Below are 19,665 nucleotides of genomic sequence, written 5' to 3'. Positions count from 1 at the left end.
TCAAATAATGGTTTCATTATCTTACATATTCAATCGGTTTGATCCATTCAAAGTTGTGTTGTTTTATTTGTAAATTATTATTATTTATAATAATCTAATTAATTTAGCCAAAATCTTGTATAAATATAATTTGCAACATATTGATGCAATGGTTGTTGTAATGTATGCATTATGATTTGTATAGTGGTAATGATATATATTATATATAGATTACGATGAACCTGTTAAACGAGAAAAAATTGACGCGGATTCATCGTAAAGTGCGAGTCCTAGATCAACTTAGTTATTTTATTCTATGTTTTACGTTTCGATTTAATTTCTTCGCATTAACACCGCAACTTCAGTGTCGGTGGTCGCTGACAGTAGTGTGGCATTAGTGCTCGCCCCCGCCGCAACGCGAGGGTACTTAATACTAGTTATAAACTAGAAATTAGCAACTAAATGTTGCTTTATAGAATTGTACCCCATGCATGGGGAGATTTTCAAAAAAAAAAGTTGATTTTTCATTTCTAACCCAATGTTTTCCTTCTTTTATAATTTAACCCTAACACTTTTTATTTTCATCTTTGGCCCCTTATAAGTTTCATGTTTCACAAATTATTCGTTTTACCTTTCGTTTTAAATTTTGCAAGTTAACATGCCACAACATGTGTGTGGGGTTCACCGTTTTTTGATCAATTTTTTTTTTCCATTTGACAGGTTTGTCGCAACACGTTTATTTTCCCCGTTCGACTTAGTTATTTTTTTCTACGTTTTACGTTTCTGTCTAATTTCTTCGCATTAACACACAACAACGGGCGTGCGTGGTTCAACTATTTTACGTCTGTTTTTCGTTTGTTGTTATTTTTTTCCTTTTTTATTTATTTTATTTTTACGAAATTTTTCAATGATGGAGTCGCCGGCAATCGTGTTGTATTGGTGCTACTTGGTTCGGTTTTACGAACCTTTTTAACCTATTAAGTTTTTTACCTATAATTTGTTTCGAGTTTACCCCTATACTTCCTTTACTTAAAAAAACTATTTTTATGTGCATATTTTTATTTACGTGTCCGTATAAATATGATTTGCTCTATGTTTCGACGTAAACTTTTTCTAAAAAACGATTTAGGTTAACTATAATACTTATTCATTAAAAAAATTACGTGCATAATTTTATGTATTATAAATTTGAGTTGGTCTACGTTTCGATTTGGGGGATGAGTCGGGACAAATATAATATGTATTCGTGCGTATTTTATGTATGTTTCATAAATTTTGTTTCGAACGTGTGGAGTCAAATTGTAGTTTATTTTCTATGTATGAGTCGGGTCACATACAAATTTGATTTACTTTACGTTTTGATCCATTCACAATGCTTATATAGGTTACTTCGGGTTCAATTCGATACGTCAAAATGTGTGTTTCCATACGGTTAACGCATCACACGACGTTTGGACTAATCCATTCGATGTTTGCGATGTTCTCACGCCGCAACGCGCGCAGGTGTTATTACTAGTTAGAAACAACAAGAAAGATTAAAGAAAGATTAATAGCAAACAAATGGGAATCTGATTTTGTAAGTAAAAAGTGAATAGTCTATGGCTGGTTGAAATGGTGGAGCTCGGTGAGTGTAAACCTTCCTTCGGGATACAAGCTAAAATTAGAACGATACAGAGCAAATGATCCAATTTTTTTCCAATCCCTTTTCATTAAAACCATGCTTCTTTTTTTTTTTAACCATAAAAGCAGTAAAATTGATGAGTTCAAGTCTCCTAAACTTGTGTTCATAGTCACATGTTAAAGTCTCCTTAAAACTGATGATATTTGTTTGTGTTTAACTTCAGTTACTTACTTTAGTTGTCTATACACTTGATAGTTGATACTTAGATCGGGTGTGTTTAACATGTGTTTGAACTTCGGTTTTAACTTAAATTGAGATATTTGATAATTTTATGCTCGATCTCTCTAACATGTGCTCAAAGTCATGATGTTGGTGACTAAGGAATTAGTAACATAGATGATATTATGCTATGGTTTGATCATTAGACTATTATATAAAACTTTAACGCATTAGTTATGTGTAAAAACTTCAAAATTGTTCAAAATGTGTTTTCAGATCAATATGGTCGATTTATTTCAACCGAAGTTTAGACTACAAAATTTGACCCATTTGTTTTACGATATATACCAGATTCTATTTATTGAATTCGAACAATTATTTTCTATATTGATTGTAAGAACTGTGGGATTTAATCTGGTGAAAATATGTAAGTTCTAAACCGGTGTGTTAGGCAATGGCCTAAAAAGGATTGGGTCAAAATTGGGTGTTGATTATTAGTTTTTTTTCAACAAAAACAAAAAAAAAAAATTGTTCCTGCCCGGGATCGAACCGGAGACCTTTTGCGTGTAAAGCAAACGTGATAACCACTACACCACAGAAACATCTTATGTCTATTGTTAGCTGATGAAAACATTTTGGTGCATTAGCTTTTAATAACAGCAAAAATATAAAAACAATTAACTGTTCCTGCCCGGGATCGAACCGGAGACCTTTTGCGTGTAAAGCAAACGTGATAACCACTACACCACAGAAACATCTTATGTCAAGTCATTTTTGTGAAACATTAAGTTGTTATAGAGTTTGTGATGCTATCGTTGCAACTCTTGTAGATATATTATCTCGAATCATGATGTTTATTGTGGCTTTAATTCTTAGTTTCTTTTTAGTCAATTAAGTTATGTAGTAGTGGGTTGTTTCAATAGGTTTGAATCTGCATTTTAGTTCTATATATATTTACTTTGTACGTATTATTTGGTATGAATGAAATGATGAATTGAGTCCCTTTCAAAAGTCTCTAAATTCTTTCAAACTTCTGTCTATTTTCTTTAGATCAATTGGTTAACAATTAGGTTCGTAATAAACACCAAGATACTAAGGAAATAAAATCAATCATTCATTTCCTTCAAAAATGAAACAAGTACATAAAAAGTTAAAATGAAACTTGCATGGCGTAGGCAGTGGCGGTTTGAAACTTCGAACATAGGGTTGCATGTGATGTGATTGCTATTCGAAAGCAGGGCTGCAAAGAAGAAGGTTAAGCCTAAGGATGTAGGGTGACTGTCAAAGTACTGAGTGTAATGATATGGTGAGAACATATGTTTTAATACCTACTTTTGTTACCTACATATATCATGATTTATGGGTTGGTTAACGGGTCAAAGCAGGGTCAACCGGCTCAGCGATGCTGATTGAAGCAATAAATTTCTTTTAACAAACAGTTATGTTTTAAATATGATTAGGTCTTAATAATAACGAATCTTGTACATATATTAGCCACAAGAATCTTAAATCATGATATTCTGGTGACCAAGAAATTAATTGCATAGATGATAATGATATCATGCTTTGGTTTTGAGCATCAGGCTATTAAGTTAATAGTTTAGTTAATTTTATTATATAATGCATTAGTTACGTGTAACGGGTCAGGCAGGTTGGGTAGCGGGTGGACAAAACGTGTTTTTAGATCAAAGTAACATGGTGGATCCATTCCAACATGTATTAAGTTCACGGGATGTGAACCATTTTTGAATAATCGGTATTTCCAAAATTCTTACATGTCTTTTCTACATTAATTTGTAAGAATTTTTAGATTTGATTATTGGGAAAACATGCAATTTCCAAGTTGCAGGTATTTGTTTGTTGTTTGAACACTGAAACATATTTGCCACATGCACTTTGATTAAGTTCACATAGGTGTGTATGGGTCGGTTTGGTTTGGTTTTTACTATCAACCATATCCACTGGTTTTGGTTATGGAATTCCTTAATCATAACCATAACCTAACTTTGGTTATGGTTAATCGGTTATGAAGTCAGTTATGGTTCGGTTTTGGTTAGATCGGTTATTTAACCAATCAAGGTTTGAAATAAATAGGGGTGTGCATAGTTTGGACTTAGCTTGGGCCTTTTTTATACGATAATCAAGAATACACTTTTTGGTTAAACTACTGATGTGAGATTTCTTTTAATAAGGTAATTTGCAAAAAAAAAATAAGATTATGTAAAACATAAATCTGTTATATAAACTTAACATTACAAATTCGGTTCAGTTTCAGTCATATCGGTTAACCAATTCATAACCATAACCATAACCGATTAGTCGGTTAAACAAAGTTTCATAACCATAACCATCGGTTATGTCGGTTATCGGTTAATAGCGGTTCGGTTATCAGTTATCGCAATTAATTTATTCACCCCTAAGTTCACATGTCTACTCAGTTCGTCCCACATCGACATAGAGATGAACATAGGGATGCTCTAAATAGTAGAGTTTGTTGTTGGTTTGCATGGCCTTTGCGCAAGGATGACACATACAAATCGAGAAATGGTCCAAATTTTTTCTTCATTGTTTTCCCCTTCCCCTTCTCGTTTTGTTCTGCATCGTCATGTTTCAATCAACACTGTTGTGATCACCCTAATGTTACACTGGGTTCACAGATCGAGAAAAGGTCCAAATTTTTTTCTTCTTCATTTGCCCCTTCTTTCATTTTCCAGAGTTCATCGTCATGTTTCCATCGGCATCATGAGGACCAATACTAATCGTTTTGTTCTTCATCGTCACGTTTCAATCGACACTACTATGATTGCCCTATTGTTACACTGTGTTCACAGATCGAAAAATGGTCCAAATTTTTTTCTTCTTCGTTTGCCCCTTCTTTCATTTTCCAGAGTTCATCGTCGTGTTTCCATCGGCATCATGAGGACCAATACTAATCGTATTGTGGAGCATAAGATGCTAAGTCAGATAACCAATAAGTCGGTAATAAATTTATAATAGTCTACAGAAGTTGCAACATAAGTCACCTTATTTATTCTTTTGTTATAGGATGAAATTTTTTGAACAGATTAAACAACACTGATCAATTATCATCCATAAGAATTCCAAATGCAACTATGATGTGGTTCCAACAATTACTTGTTTGGCAAAAGAAATAAGAAAAAAACTAGAAGAACCTGAAGAGGGAATTTCATGAATTAAACTTTCTGCATATCCATTACAAAGACAAACAAAACATTTAAAGATTAAAAACAAAGTTGAATTGGCTGGATGATGTGAGGGTTGGAGTTCACGACATTAACCCTATCGATCCGGTGACTGATAAACTCATTAATTGATTCAAGAAACTTTACAGGAAACATATATGGAGGTGCATAAGAATTAAAATAATGATAAAAATATCAAAATATAGCCATGTTATTTGTGACCATAATAGCTAGATAACAAATCTATGAACAATTATAACTCAATGGGAGATATGGTAAGGGGTGCATATTCATGAAGCTAGCCTCTAGACGACCCTGTGAATGCATACTTCAACAAGGAGTCGACCATTAATGCTGGATGGAATGATTAGAAGGCCTTTGTTGGATGTATGCTTGGTCTGCTTTGTGTGGACTTTGGGTATAGACTCGATTGAGAATCGATGTCCCTCCTCTTTGCATCTCACGGTAAGTTTGTAGATAAAAGCTTTGTTTAGCGTCGTCGGTGGCCCAATGCAATCGACACTGAAAAGTCTTGCGGATTGATCTTGAAGCACACGATGGTTAAGGGTGAAGATCACACCTTCATGCACTTCTTGAAGAATCATGCGCCTCGGACCTAGTTCGAGAGGGGCGGGGACAGAGAAGGGGCTGCCGTAGGTGAATGAAGTAATTAGAAGGCGGTGGGCCCCCCGAACATGATCATACAGCTTATTGGGATAGTCAGCAAAGGCGCATACGGGACAAGAACATCTTGTTGTTTCGTGGTGATGGGCTAATTTCTTACTACGTTTTGTTTTCTTGACTAGACTCCCCATGGTGCATAAAGTACATATTCTGCCCAACCTTGAACAGCAAGAGGAGCATATGGCGTGCCCGTTCTTACACTGCATGCATGTATGTATGTGTATAAGAAAGAAAGAAATTAAAGCGTGCTAAGAAAAGAAAAGAATATATATACATCTTATCTTAATTGATAATATAAATAAATTAAGAAGATTACCAGGTGGTAGGTCTGTCTCCACATAGGGATGCTGCACATTCCACAACGGAGAAGGGCCGGAATTATTGTTTCTCTTGCGGTTGACTTGGATTTGCATCCTAACATAATTGAAACTAAACTTTGAAGCATCTTCATCTTTAAGATCCAATAATTTCAATTCCGTTCTAACAAAAACCGACTTCACTGGCTATTAATTTATACTGAATGAATTTTCATGCATGTGGTGGTATTATTTTGGAAACCGGATCGATTAAAATCTCTTCAAAATCCTTTCCTTTATTAAAAAATATAGATTTTTTTATATAATTTAGTAACGATTGATCCATCAATACTTCAAGTCCATTTTCGATATCACACCCGGCCCGTTTCATTCTTATCGGGTCCAGAAACCCGGAAGAAGGTGAACTCAGGCCGCAGTTGCTCGATAGATTCGGGATGCATGCTCAAGTGGGTACGGTTCGGGACGCTGAACTTCGGGTCAAAATCGTGGAGGAACGAGCCCGTTTTGATAAAAAAAAAACCCGAAAGAGTTTTGTGACACTTATAAAGCGGATCAAGAAAAACTTCAAGAACTGAAGAGGTATGGTCCCAATTCCCTGCCTACATGGCAGGGACCACACCACTTTTGAGCATACTTGACGACCACATCAGCAAGACAACCCGGAAGCTTCTAGAACCTTCTGGAAGATCCGCAGGTGGCACCAAAGATGCTCTACTAGACATAAAGGACAACACGTGTCACCACTCGCAGGACGCCACATAGGCCTGCGGCAAATCAGGGAGCAGAGCTGACAACACCGGTACGAGGTCTCCAGCGTGGGCAAATGAAAGAACGCCACGTGTACCACTACACCTGCCGTGACAGAGCAGACCAAGAGGATATTCCCCTTGGTCGGACAGTTGGCACGCGCCCACAGCTGGCACAGCTGCTCCTTCCTTCTTCACCCTCCGGCTATAAATAGGACCCTTCATCATTCAGGTTCAGGATCTTTACTCTCCATACTCACTCCATACACACACTGTTTATTTCTCTCAGAACAGTACTTATTCTCACGCCGGAGCCTGGTTAAGAGGGAAATCCCCTTTCTCCCCCTTTTAACGAGACTGACGGTGGTTACTGTTTTGCAGGTTTCGAGCTATTATCACGAGTAAGGAAAGAGGTTGAACCCATAAAAGAAATAACCCCATCGGTTAACCTTGGTGTTAATCAGTGTTTCATCATTGGCGCCATCCGCTTTTTTGCAAAACCAATCTAATCTCTTTTCTTTTCAAGAAACACTCGTAGAATGACTGAGCAAAACCCTTCACACCATGTAGATGGAGAAGTTTCTTCCTTTGAACTCGTTTCGGACTCAGCACACGTCCAAAGGGGTCAGAGGAACGAAACCATCCAGGAAGGGCAAACAAACAACGATTTTCCGAGCAGTTTCGGAAGTGCGTCCACGGTCGCTAGCCAAACCACAACTGCACCCATTTTCCAAACTCCCACCAGGATAATCACCCAGACCACAAACGGAGCCACTTTCCAACCTCCACAAGGGGTAGTCCAGCAAATACCCCCGTCCGGGTTGGTTCAAACACCTCCACCGGTACACACATCAAGCCATGGAGCTGGCCCCTCAGCTCCATCGGAACAAGCACAACTAAATTTCTCTGCACTATTAGGACTACCCGAAGGAAAAACTCTGGCTTCCTGGTACGCTGAACAAGTGGCATCCATAAACCTGGTTTACACACAACTGAGCACGCAACAAGCCCTGCTCCAAGCACAGGCTAACCAATCGGCGTTCGTTACTCCACCGCAACGGTCTCTGAGCACACATACGACTCAGCAGGTTAACGCGTGGACTTTACGCCCAGAAAAAGGACCTGCAACAAACATCAGAAAACCTAGTGCGCACGACACGCGCGACACTTATGGTGAAACAGAAAGCAACTATGTGCAGCACTCCAACTTACAACGTAAGCCGATTCAAAGCCGCCTGGGCGCGCGCAACATGAACAATGAGTGGGAAGACGAAGAGGAAGACCCAACATACAAGGAAAGCACAGTGTTCAGCAGGTTACACCCGGAACACGCGTCATACAAGCCCGCAAAGCGCGCAGGGTACAACCCAAAGGCAGAGCATGATTATACCTTAAGCTATCGTCCAGACGACATGGCTGAAGATTCAAAATTCATCAGGGAGATTGCCACAGCCGCTATAGACAAAACCAAGCTGCCGCACAACGTTGGCAAATACAACGGCCTGACAGATCCAGATGACCACCTCCAGGTTTTCAAAGGCGCAGGAGCAACAGGTGGGTGGAACCTACCAACTTGGTGTCACCTGTTCGCACAAACGTTCGTGGGCGCAGCGCGCGTCTGGTTCGACAGCTTACCAGCAGGGAAAATTAAGTCATGGGTCGACTTCAGAGAGAAGTTCCTGGCACACTTCTCTCAACAGCGGCGACACGCCAGAGACCCAGCAGATTGTCTGAACATATGGCGCCGAGACCATGAAAGCGTGGAAGATTTTATCACAAGATATAACAAGGAATGTCTGGAGATTGGGGACGTAGGTGAAAAGATGATGCGCGCACACTTCATGAGGGCAGTCAAGTGTGATGATCTAATCAAACGCGTGAAAGGAAGAGACGGAGGACCCAAAGACTGGGAAACCTTCATTGAGGCTGCCAAAACAATAGCACAGACAGACAAATAGTTGACCGGTGACGACCACCGTCAACGCGCACATAACTCTAATGACCGACACGGCAGAAAAGGCAGAAGCCAGTCATGGAAGACTTCCAGTCACAGAGAAAGAAGCCCACCAAGAGAAGATGCGCGACACACAATCAATCAGATAGCACACCGAAAAGAAGTAAAGAGAGAAAACAGAGAGAAGCAGTGGACGTCATTGACAAAGACCCCTTCAGAGGTCTTGGCCACTGAAAATCACCAATTCAAACCACCCCTACAGATGCGCAACAAAAGGGGTCAAGATCCCAATCTCTACTGTGAATTCCATAAAGACACTGGTCACCTAACTGATGACTGTTTTAGCCTGAAGCAAGAAATTGAAAGAGCCCTGAGAGATGGAAAGCTCACTCACCTGGCCAAGGGCGGAAAGCACGAATACCGCTAAATCCAAAGAAGAGACGAAGGGCCAGATAACAAAAAACTCAGGAAGTTGGAAACCCACATGGTGCAGGGAGGTCCACGAAGACCAAAGAAAAATTACAACAAGCGCACGCAAGATGATTCATGGCGTGAGAAGCAAGTTATCTTCCCAGTTGTTAGAGGAGGCCCGAGGGAAAAACGACCAATAGTTATTCCAGGAGTGATCGGTCACTACCAGACAAACTACATCTTCAACGATCCGGGGAGCACCGCGGATATTATATATGAGCAATGCTTCAATCAATTTGATCAGGAGGACAAGGCGCGCTTGGAGCCAGTTGACTACCCATTAACTGGTTTCTGCAACGAGGCCGTCTTTCCCCTGGGACAGATATCATTCCCGGTGTTACTTTCGGACGGAAGAAATTCAAGAACAGAAGAAGTCACGTTCATGGTACTACCCGCACACTCAAGACACGACATCCTTCTAGGAAGAGAATCCCAAGGAGACTTCAGTATGATTTGCTCTGCACCACATTCAGCCGTTGGATTCCCAACAGAAACAGGTGTCGCACTGATATACGTAAGCAAGGAAGTCTTAGCAACAGATGAAATGAGGCCTGCAAAAGCAAGTAAACCAGCGCCACGCGCAGAGGCAGAAAAATGGGTGCTAAACAGCGCTCACCCAGAACAAACAGTTACCCTAGGACCGGCGATGTCCGATTTAACACGCGCAGCGCTTAAGAAGTTGTTACACGAGAACATGGACATGTTTGCCTGGACACCAGTCGACATGGTTGGCGTTCCACGGCACATTGCAGAGCACCGTTTAAACGTCTCAGAGGACGCAAAGCCAGTGGTACACGCCAAGCGCCACCTGGGCGATATAAAACACGACGCCATGAAAGAGCAAGTACTGGATTTACTGAATGCAGGCATCATCAGAGAAGTCAGATACCAAACATGGGTAGCAAGCCCAGTGATGGTAAAGAAACCGAACGGCAGCTGGAGAATGTGTGTCGATTACAAAGATCTAAACAAGGCATGTCCACGCGACTGCTACGCCTTACCAGACATAGACGAAAAAATCGATTCTCTGGTAACATTCAGGTGGAAATGCTTTCTTGATTGCTACAAGGGGTATCACCAGGTTCAAATGGCTGTCCAAGATGAAGATAAGACCGCATTCCGCACACCGACAGGGCTGTACTGTTACACCAAGATGCCTTTCGGCTTGAAGAATGCGGGCGCGACCTACCAAAGATTAATGAACGAAACGTTCAGCGACGCCATCGGCAAGTACATAGAGGTGTATATGGACGATCTGGTGATTATGAGCAAAGAAGAAGGCGCGATGCTGGCTAACATCCAAAAGACTTTCAACACGCTACGCAGCGTGAGTATCAAACTGAACCCAGCGAAGTGCGCATTCGGAATGGAAGAAGGAAAGTTCTTAGGTTTCATCGTCACAAAAGATGGTTTTAAGGTGAATCCAGAAAAAGTCCAAGCCATAGAAAGGATGCCTTCTCCGTCAAACATCAAAGACATGCAAAAATTAGCTGGGCGACTAGCCGCGCTCAATCGTTTCCTAGCTAATCATGCTGCAAAATCCTTCCCGTTCATCAAAACCTTGCGCAATTATATGAAGAAAAGCCAGTTTCAGTGGACTCCGGAAGCAGAAAGCGCGTTCCGCGAGATGAAAGATTGTCTCATCAAACTGCCAACATTAACCGCACCAAACAAAGGAGAACCTTTGGTACTCTACCTATCAGCTTCCGATAGGGCAGTCGGAGCAGTATTACTTGTCGATCGTCAAGGTACTCAGACACCAGTTTACTATGTGTCACGAACCTTGACCGACCCAGAAACCCGGTTGCAATCATGGAAAAGTTAGTCCTTGCACTGATTCATGTTTCAAGGCGGCTGCGCAGATACTTTGCCAATCACGTCATCCATGTGCTAACAAACTACAACATCGGCAACATCCTTGCAAGGCCAGAAGTATCAGGAAGGCTAGCCAAATGGGCGATAGAACTGGGGGGTCACAATGTGGTTTTCAGACCACGACCATCAATCAAAGGCCAAGTCTTGGCAGATTTTATGACAGAAGTTCCAGATGACAAAGAAAGAGAATGGAAGGCAATGGAAAAAGCTGAGAAAAAGCAAACAGAAGAGCCATGGTTGTTATACACCGACGGAGCGTCTAACGAAGACGGAGCAGGCGCAGGGCTAAGGCTGGTAAGCCCCGATAAACATGAATTCACGTACACCATACGCCTGGATTTTAAAAGCACAAACAACGAAGCAGAGTATGAAGCTTTCTTGGCTGGCTTACGATTGGCGATCAAAATGGGGGTCCGACACATCGAAGCGCACGTGGACTCCATGCTAGTAGCGGGGCAAATCAACGGCCAATACGAAGCCAAGGGGGATGTAATGGCACTCTATCTCAGCCAAGCAAAAACATTGCTACAAACCTTCTACTCCTACAAGGTGCACCACATAAACAGAAGCGAGAACAAGCCAGCAGACGCGCTGAGTAAGCTCGCATCAACAAGTTTCCAACACCTAGCAAAGGATGTGCGCATAGAGGTTTTAAGCAACCCATCCGTTCCACTCAGAGAAGTAAGCGTCATCCAGACAGGAACAACGTCCTGGATGACACCGATAATCATGTACCTACAGTCAGGGATACTTCCCGAAAACAAAGCCGAGGCGTGGAAGATCCAATACAAAGCAGAACATTATCAGATGACAGATGGAATACTGTACCGAAAGTCATACCTCGGTCCACTGCTGAGATGCGTTGACGCCGAAGACGCAAACTACCTAATCCGGGAAGTCCATGAAGGAATTTGTGGTATTCATGCCGTGCCTCGAATGGTGGTGGCAAAAGTGATGAACGCCGGATACTACTGGCCCGGGATGCATCTAGATGCTGTGAAAGAGTTGAGGAAGTGCAGTGGATGCCAGAGACACGCGCCCAAGACCATGCACCCCAAAAATGAACTAGTACCAGTCACAACCGCATGGCCTTTTCAACAATGGGGCATAGACATGGTAGGTCCTTTCCCGGAAGCACCAGGGGCGGTCAAATTCATAATAGTCGCAGTCGACTATTTCACCAAATGGGTAGAGGCGAAAGCACTTGCATCAACCACATCAGCAGTCGTCAAGCGATTCATATGGGAACAAATCATATGTCGCTTCGGCCTACCTCTCAGAATCATCACCGATAACGGAACTAACTTCGCTGCAGACGACCTCGAACTATGGTTCAAAGAACTACACATCGAACACACCTTCTCTTCGGTTGCGCACCCGCAAGGGAACGGTCAAGTAGAGGCAGTCAATAAAAGTATCGTTGATGGTATCAAAGCAAGGTTAGGCGAGAAAAGAAGAGGCTGGGTAGATACCAGCATATTGTGGGCCCATAGGACCATGGCAAAGACAAGCAACGGTGAGACACCGTTCAGCCTAGTTTATGGGTCTGAAGCAGTCATTCCAGCAGAAATCGGGCTGCCATCTCCACGAATGCTCTTAATGAACTTAATCAACAATGAGGAAGAAAGGAGGATCGATCTGGACCTCCTAGAAGAACGGAGAGAGATGGCAGCAATCAATGAGGCCAAGTACAAAACAAAGCTGGAGAAATACTACAACTCCAGAGTCCGAGTCTGCATTTTCAATCCGGGAGATTACGTCCTAAGAGACAATGAAGCTTCCAACGCAGAAAATCCCGGAAAACTGGCCCCCAAGTGGGAAGTCCCATATATCATCGATGCAGTACTCGGCAAGGGAGCTTACAAATTGCGCACCATCAACAACAAGGAGGTTCCGCGAACCTGGAACGCTCAGCAACTTAGGAAGTGCTACATGTAAAACAATTATGTAATCGCAAAGGCCGAATCGCCAACACATTTACTATAATACAAGAAGTGTTTGGCTACTTTTACTTCATGCAAATTTCTTGTCACAACTGCATTTATTACTTTGGGCGTACACGAAAATATCGAATGGCTCGACCATAGGAAACGTTGTAGACCTCCAAGGCTCGTCACAACCAAGTGCACAGCCGGGACGGAAACACAACCAAAGCCTACAAAACGCCAAAACAAAACTTCGTGCCCACATAAACACGAAAATATCGATAGCAAGGTAACTAAACATTGTAATGCTCCCAAGGCTGAACAAAGCTGAGCTCACACAATAACCTGCAACTCGATCACTTCGTAGTCACAAATCAACGTACGCGTAAAAACGACAGAATAAAACGTTGTATTAACACAACATCACCTGTCAACGCCATCATTCATTCGTGACACCTAATCAAAGTAATTCCACATGCACATATTATGACGATAGCAAAATTCGCATAAACTAAAAAACAACGTTAAAATATCCACCGACAAACACGTTCAAATACCCGCACGCATAACAGGTAAACAAAAATAAAATTGTTTAAACAAACAACCAACATTACAGGGCCACTCAGGGCCATACGCGGCGCACAGGCCGTAATCCACCCATCAAGTACGACTGGTGCCAGCACCTCCTGCCGCACCACCATCATCTCCAAGAGCCTTCTTCAGTAAGGCAACCCCATCCGCTTTGCGAGCCAACTTCTCTGCAGCTCGAACAACAGCAAACTCAAGGGTCGAAAACTCCTTACGCTTAGCAGCAAATGCACCGTCACAATCTTCCTTATACAGCTCAAAATGATAATCTTTCTCTTTATCGATAGCCGCTGCTTTGCCCTCAGCATACCCAAACTTTCGACCGCTATTGTAAGCAGCCCGGCCCAACTCAAACATATATGTTGCAAGTTCAGGTGAGTTTAAAATACGATCGGCAAGCTGCGAAAAAAGGGCGATTAAATGAATGAGACGTCACAAAAATAAAAGAAAAGGAAGGAGCAAGGCAAACGTAGAAAATTACCAGGGGTACACCACGTGAAAGTAACCACTTGTTATCAGCAGACGCCTCCTCGGCAAGGAGTTCAGAAGCCCGACACTCAGCAGTCTTGTCGTCAAGAAGGCGCTGTGCAGTTTCACACTCCGACACCTTCTTCTGCACAAGAACCTCCAGCTTATCAATCCGATCAACATATTCTTTCTCTTTCTTCTCGGCCGCAACGCGCGCCTGCTGAGCCTCTTCAGCAAGTTCTGATTTTTCACCGGACAACCGCACGATCGCATCACGCTGAGATTGCATCTCAACATTAGTACGCTCGCACGCCGCTTCCCAATCTTTTTGTTTTTGAACATTAACTTGCTTTTGCTCCTCGAGTTTCTGTTCAGCATCGGACACCCTCCACTGCAACCCTTTCTTCTCTGCATTGAACTTCTCCCTCTCCTCAGTAATCAACCTCTTTGCATTCTCAAAATCGGCAGTTTCCTCTCCCATCAGCCGCCATTCACGAAGAATTTCCTGAGAAGTAGCAAAGTAATTAACTCCGGCACGCACATGGTCGTCCAACAAAGCAAACCGATTACGGTTCTTCTGGAACATCCTTTCAGCAGGAGGAAGAGACATAGAGAAGAATTCATGACAATTGTTCACGTCATTCATCCTGGAACCCTGAGTAAGGTTCCAGCGAGGGGCGTGTGGTAAGTCGTCACAAGCAGGATTCTGGGTACCCCAAGAATCAGCAGGGTTATGTTCAAATTGCGGACTACGCATCACACCAGAAGTGGCCCCGTCCCCACCAGAAGGACGCTTGGTATAAATGGTTTCGCGTGGAGTAGCTTCACTGGACTCCACCTCCACCTCAACACCCTTACCCTTATCAGCTCCACCCTCACCACCAACACCTCCAGCATCACCACCACCTTCACCCACGTTTGCCTCAACATCATCATGAGGAGGGGTTAGACCAACCGTCCTCGTTGGTGGGGAAGCAGGCGGCGTGATCTGGGAAATATCCACAATCCGAGGCTTCTTGCCAGTTTTGACAGCTGTCACAAAACAACAATTAAAAAGCAACTCGGGGAAACACGAACGCAATATACAACTAAAGGCCAATTACCAGCAGGAGGAGCAGACGCAGCATATATCTCCTCCAAAAGATTACCACGACCCCCACTAAAGACACCCAGATCAATCTCAGATTCGGAAGGCGCGGGAGGAGCCTCCTTATGAAGTTTAGCTTTTTTGGAAGCAAGAAGAGCAGCGGACTGCTCATCAAGCTTTCGCTTATGATCCTCAAGGGCTTTCTTCCTCATGTGCTCAGTCAAGGTAGCACTGTCATCCGGATCCGACTCTCGAATTTTCTCACCAACCCCTAGGCCATGCAACGTGTCAGAGACAACCACATAATCTAGACAAGGAAGAGTAGAGGGTTGCTTACGAGAAGAACCAGCAGCTTTGCCCTCCGCATTTTCCCTTATACTCCCAGATCTATCCGTCCTCGCCTTTTTCCTTGTCTCCAACTGAGATGAAGGATCAACAGGCTCCTCCGCACCAGCAGCATCATCAACAATCTCGTGCACAGGTTCTGCCGCAACACCCGGCGCAGTACCTGCACGCGCACAACGAGTGGTTAGACCTTCAAGGGTTTGGTCAGAACTCCCACTTGAAAGAACAACGACTTCCTCTCGACCCGAGTCGACAGGGTCATTCCCAACATCTTCATCTAGCACATCGTTGGCATATCTACTCAAGCTTTCATCAGATGGGTGCAAGAAACGACCCCGGATTTGGTCTAACCATGTGGGTTTCCCATCCTCTTGAATAGCTTCAACCATGGCACCCGCCGCCCTCGGGTCCAAAACATTTATCAAGCTATAACCAACTGCAAAAGGACAAGAAGATAAGAGAACACATAAAAGCATAACAAACATGAGGAAGAATAATTCAAAAGTAACTTATGAAAGTAACACACATTTGCCCTGATAACTATAAACAGGTTGACCCAGAGGATTCTTTGGCACCCACAGCAAACTCATCCCGGCACCAACCAAAGCCATCTCCTCCAACTGAGAAATGGCAGTCGCTTTGTGGGTTATCTTTTTGTACCAATCCTGTGCAGCATAATCTCCCATCACATCGACTTTCGGAATCCCTTGGCTCACCTGCCGATAAGGCATATCTATCGGAATCACACCACGACGGATGTAGAAGAATTTCTGCTTCCAGTCGTGCAGGCTCTTTAACGGCACGGAACACACCGGAGCAACACCGGTCCGTGCTTGAAATGAATAAAAACCACTGGAATAGGTAACACTATAAAACACGTTGAACATCTCAAACGTAGGCTCAATGCGGTAAGCCCTACAGACATACTCAAAATGAGTAATGCGTGGAAGCCCAATAGCATTAATCTGTGAAATATGCAACCCATAACCCCTCAAGATGGCGGCAGTAAACTTCGTAATCGGTAGTCTAAAACTCCCTTCTCGAAAAAATGCAGCATATAGAGTGATATAGCCCGGAGGAGCGTCCAGGGCAGTAGAACCAGCAGGAGGATACTGGGCTCCCCACTCGGGGCGAAAAGCCATCCCCTGAACAAGATTCAAGAACTCCTCCTCTTTCCATCCAATGACCGCCTGGTCAGGACCGGGAGGAGCCCTCCCCTTATACTTTCTCTTCCTTTGGGTAGGATTTGTACCAGACATGGTGTAAATAAAGAGAAGTCGGAAATAAGAACTCAAGAAAACTATTGAAACAAAGGAGAATGAACAGAGAAGATAGAAGAAAAGAACTTCGAATTTGAAAAAGTGGAGAGAAAGAAGTAACCGCCTCCTATTTATACCCATCGCATTTAATGGGATGGGTAGTGGACCGTCAGAGTACAGGAAAAGCAAGCAATAAGGGAGTGACACGTCAGAAGAGAGAGAAGACGTCAGCTCTTTTTTCGGGAAGCATGGGCAACAGAGCCGGCTGACATGACAGAAGGTAACTGGAAAAGCACCTGTCCGCCTCCGATAAGACAGGGATGTCAGATAGTCACATCAAACACTTCCCCAAAAACCACCAAACTTCCATCAGAAGGAAACAACAAGGAGCCAAGACCCATGCGCCATGCGTTCATTTGGCTCACTTTCTAACAAAGTGTCAAGACCCATGCGTCGTGCGTCCACTTGGCTCATTTTTTATAAAGTGCCAAGACCCATGCGCCATGCGTCCACTTGGCTCATTTTTTATAAAGTGCCAAGACCCATGCGCCATGCGTCCACTTGGCTCATTTTTTTTATAAAGTGCCAAGACCCATGCGCCATGCGTCCACTTGGCTCATTTTTTTTATAAAGTGCCAAGACCCATGCGCCATGCGTCCACTTGGCTCATTTTTTATAAAGGGCCAAGACCCATGCGCCGTGTGTCCACTTGGCTCATTTTTTATAAAGTGCCAAGACCCATGCGCCATGCGTCCACTTGGCTCATTTTTTATAAAGTGCCAAGACCCATGCGCCGCGCGTCGGTTTGGTTCAAATTTTTCTTTCAAATCACCAAACTCCACGCGCTGCAAAAAACCACTACTCTCATAAGTCCAGAATCCCTCCTAGGCGATCAACTCAACTAGAAGGCACACTGGAGTGGGGGGACTTGAAGAGGTATGGTCCCAATTCCCTGCCTACATGGCAGGGACCACACCACTTTTTGAGCATACTTGGCGACCACATCAGCAAGACAACCCGGAAGCTTCTAGAAGCTTCTGGAAGATCCGCAGGTGGCACCAAAGATGCTCTACTAGACATAAAGGACAACACGTGTCACCACTCGCAGGACGCCACATAGGCCTTTGGCAAATCAGGGAGCAGAGCTGACAACACCGGTACGAGGTCTCCAGCGTGGGCAAATGAAAGAACGCCACGTGTACCACTACACCTGCCGTGACAGAGCAGACCAAGAGGATATTCCCCTTGGTCGGACAGCTGGCACGCGCCCACAGCTGGCACAGCTGCTCCTTCCTTCTTCACCCTCCGGCTATAAATAGGACCCTTCATCATTCAGGTTCAGGATCTTTACTCTCCATACTCACTCCATACACACACTGTTTATTTCTCTCAGAACAGTACTTATTCTCACGCCGGAGCCTGGTTAAGAGGGAAATCCCCTTTCTCCCCCTCTTAACGAGACTGACGGTGGTTACTGTTTTGCAGGTTTCGAGCTATTATCACGAGTAAGGAAAGAGGTTGAACCCATAAAAGAAATAACCCCATCGGTTAACCTTGGTGTTAATTGGTGTTTCATCAGCCCGGAGTCGGCTTTCTTCTGTGCAAATTGACCATTAACTTCGGGTCAAGATCTTGAAAGTTTGTGCTGAATTGAATGTGGATGGATTGAGAGGCGATATTGTGACGAATCGGGCTGCGAAAGCGTTCGCTGCTTTGAAGGGGAGAGATCAAGTGACAGCCGAAGATATTGCTGTTGTGATTCCAAATTATTTGAGACACATGTTAAAGAAGGATCCTTTGGAGTCGATCAATTCAGGTGTAGTTGTTATCGAGAAATTCTCCGAGGTTTTTAGTTGAACGAAGTAAATGTGGCTCGTGTTTGTGTTTCCGGTGTGCTGGTTTACATGCGAGTTAAGGTCTATAGTATGATACTGTTGACAAATGTAGATTGGTTTGATAAGAGTTGTTTGTTAGTTCGATATGCAATGATGTATGTTTTGTTCAGATGTCTGCATATTTTGGTTTAGTAGTTTGTTTTTCTGCATAAGTTGTTAACTCAAGTTGGGTGCATTAAGAGCAAAAAATATACATCTTACTTGTTCCTGCCCGGGATTGAACCGGAGACCTTTTGCGTGAAACGTGATAACCACTACACCACAGAAACATCTTACGTCTATTTTTCGCTAAAGTAATCTCAAATCATGACAGTTTTAGCCATGGTTGTATTTTCAGGAGGAATTCATCAAAATAAATATTTAAAAAAAGATACATAAAATCTATGTGTTTCAGTTTTATAGTTTATTATTGTCACTTCATACTAGCCATTAACTACATTTCAAGTAATGAATCTGGCCAATTTTTTTGCTTAGTAACACATTATGATGCTTAAAATGACTTATCATCACTCTTTGCCGTGAAACCTTCAAAATCTATATCTTTTTTTCTAGGCCAGCAAAAGGGAATCCATTAAAACCAAAAACTCCAGCCCTCAAGCAAGCTGCTTAAAGGGACAGTACATGATAACTAATGCCAAACAAGGCCTAAACAAAAAAAGACAGAACCATACAGAGGCTAAACAAATTGGAAATCTTCAAAATTACTCCATTTATCCATGTCCCCGCCAACAATTTTTGTTCTTTTTTCCATCCACCAGTATGTTTCGGCTTTGATCTCCTCTATCACCGCAGTTGTTGAGAGATTTTTAGCGCATTAAAAACCTTTTAACAGCAAAAAAAAACTGTTAAAATGTTCCTGCCTGGGATCGAACGGGAGACCTTTTGCGTGTAAAGCAAACGTGATAACCACCACACCACAGAAACATCTTATGTACTTACGTCAACTACTAGCTATATCATTACAATTTTAACCATGCAACTTGATGAAATACCAGTGATGCTGCCATGGACCATGGTCTTATTTTGAGG

The 19,665-nt window shown here is 42.9% G+C and overlaps 1 protein-coding gene and 2 non-coding genes across 3 annotated transcripts; 1 reads left to right on the top strand and 2 right to left on the bottom strand.

Moving 5' to 3' along the window:
• Positions 1–2,348: 2,348 nt before the first annotated feature.
• TRNAV-UAC lies at positions 2,349–2,421 on the bottom strand. The gene has a single exon. It is a non-coding gene; the product is annotated as a tRNA-Val (tRNA).
• An 80-nt stretch (positions 2,422–2,501) lies between these two features.
• TRNAV-UAC lies at positions 2,502–2,574 on the bottom strand. The gene has a single exon. It is a non-coding gene; the product is annotated as a tRNA-Val (tRNA).
• Positions 2,575–11,225: 8,651 nt separating this feature from the next.
• On the top strand, positions 11,226–13,007 carry LOC110911854. The gene is made up of 2 exons (XM_022156533.1): positions 11,226–12,585; positions 12,859–13,007. The coding sequence occupies exons 1-2, from the start codon at positions 11,226–11,228 to the stop codon at positions 13,005–13,007; spliced, it is 1,509 nt and encodes a 502-aa protein (XP_022012225.1).
• Positions 13,008–19,665: the final 6,658 nt, after the last annotated feature.

Source organism: Helianthus annuus, chromosome 1, assembly GCF_002127325.2.
Source record: "Helianthus annuus cultivar XRQ/B chromosome 1, HanXRQr2.0-SUNRISE, whole genome shotgun sequence".
Classification (NCBI taxonomy): Eukaryota; Viridiplantae; Streptophyta; class Magnoliopsida; order Asterales; family Asteraceae; genus Helianthus; species Helianthus annuus.
The sequence above is the reverse complement of the archived record's forward strand: the minus strand, read 5'-3'. Positions and strand labels throughout refer to the sequence as shown.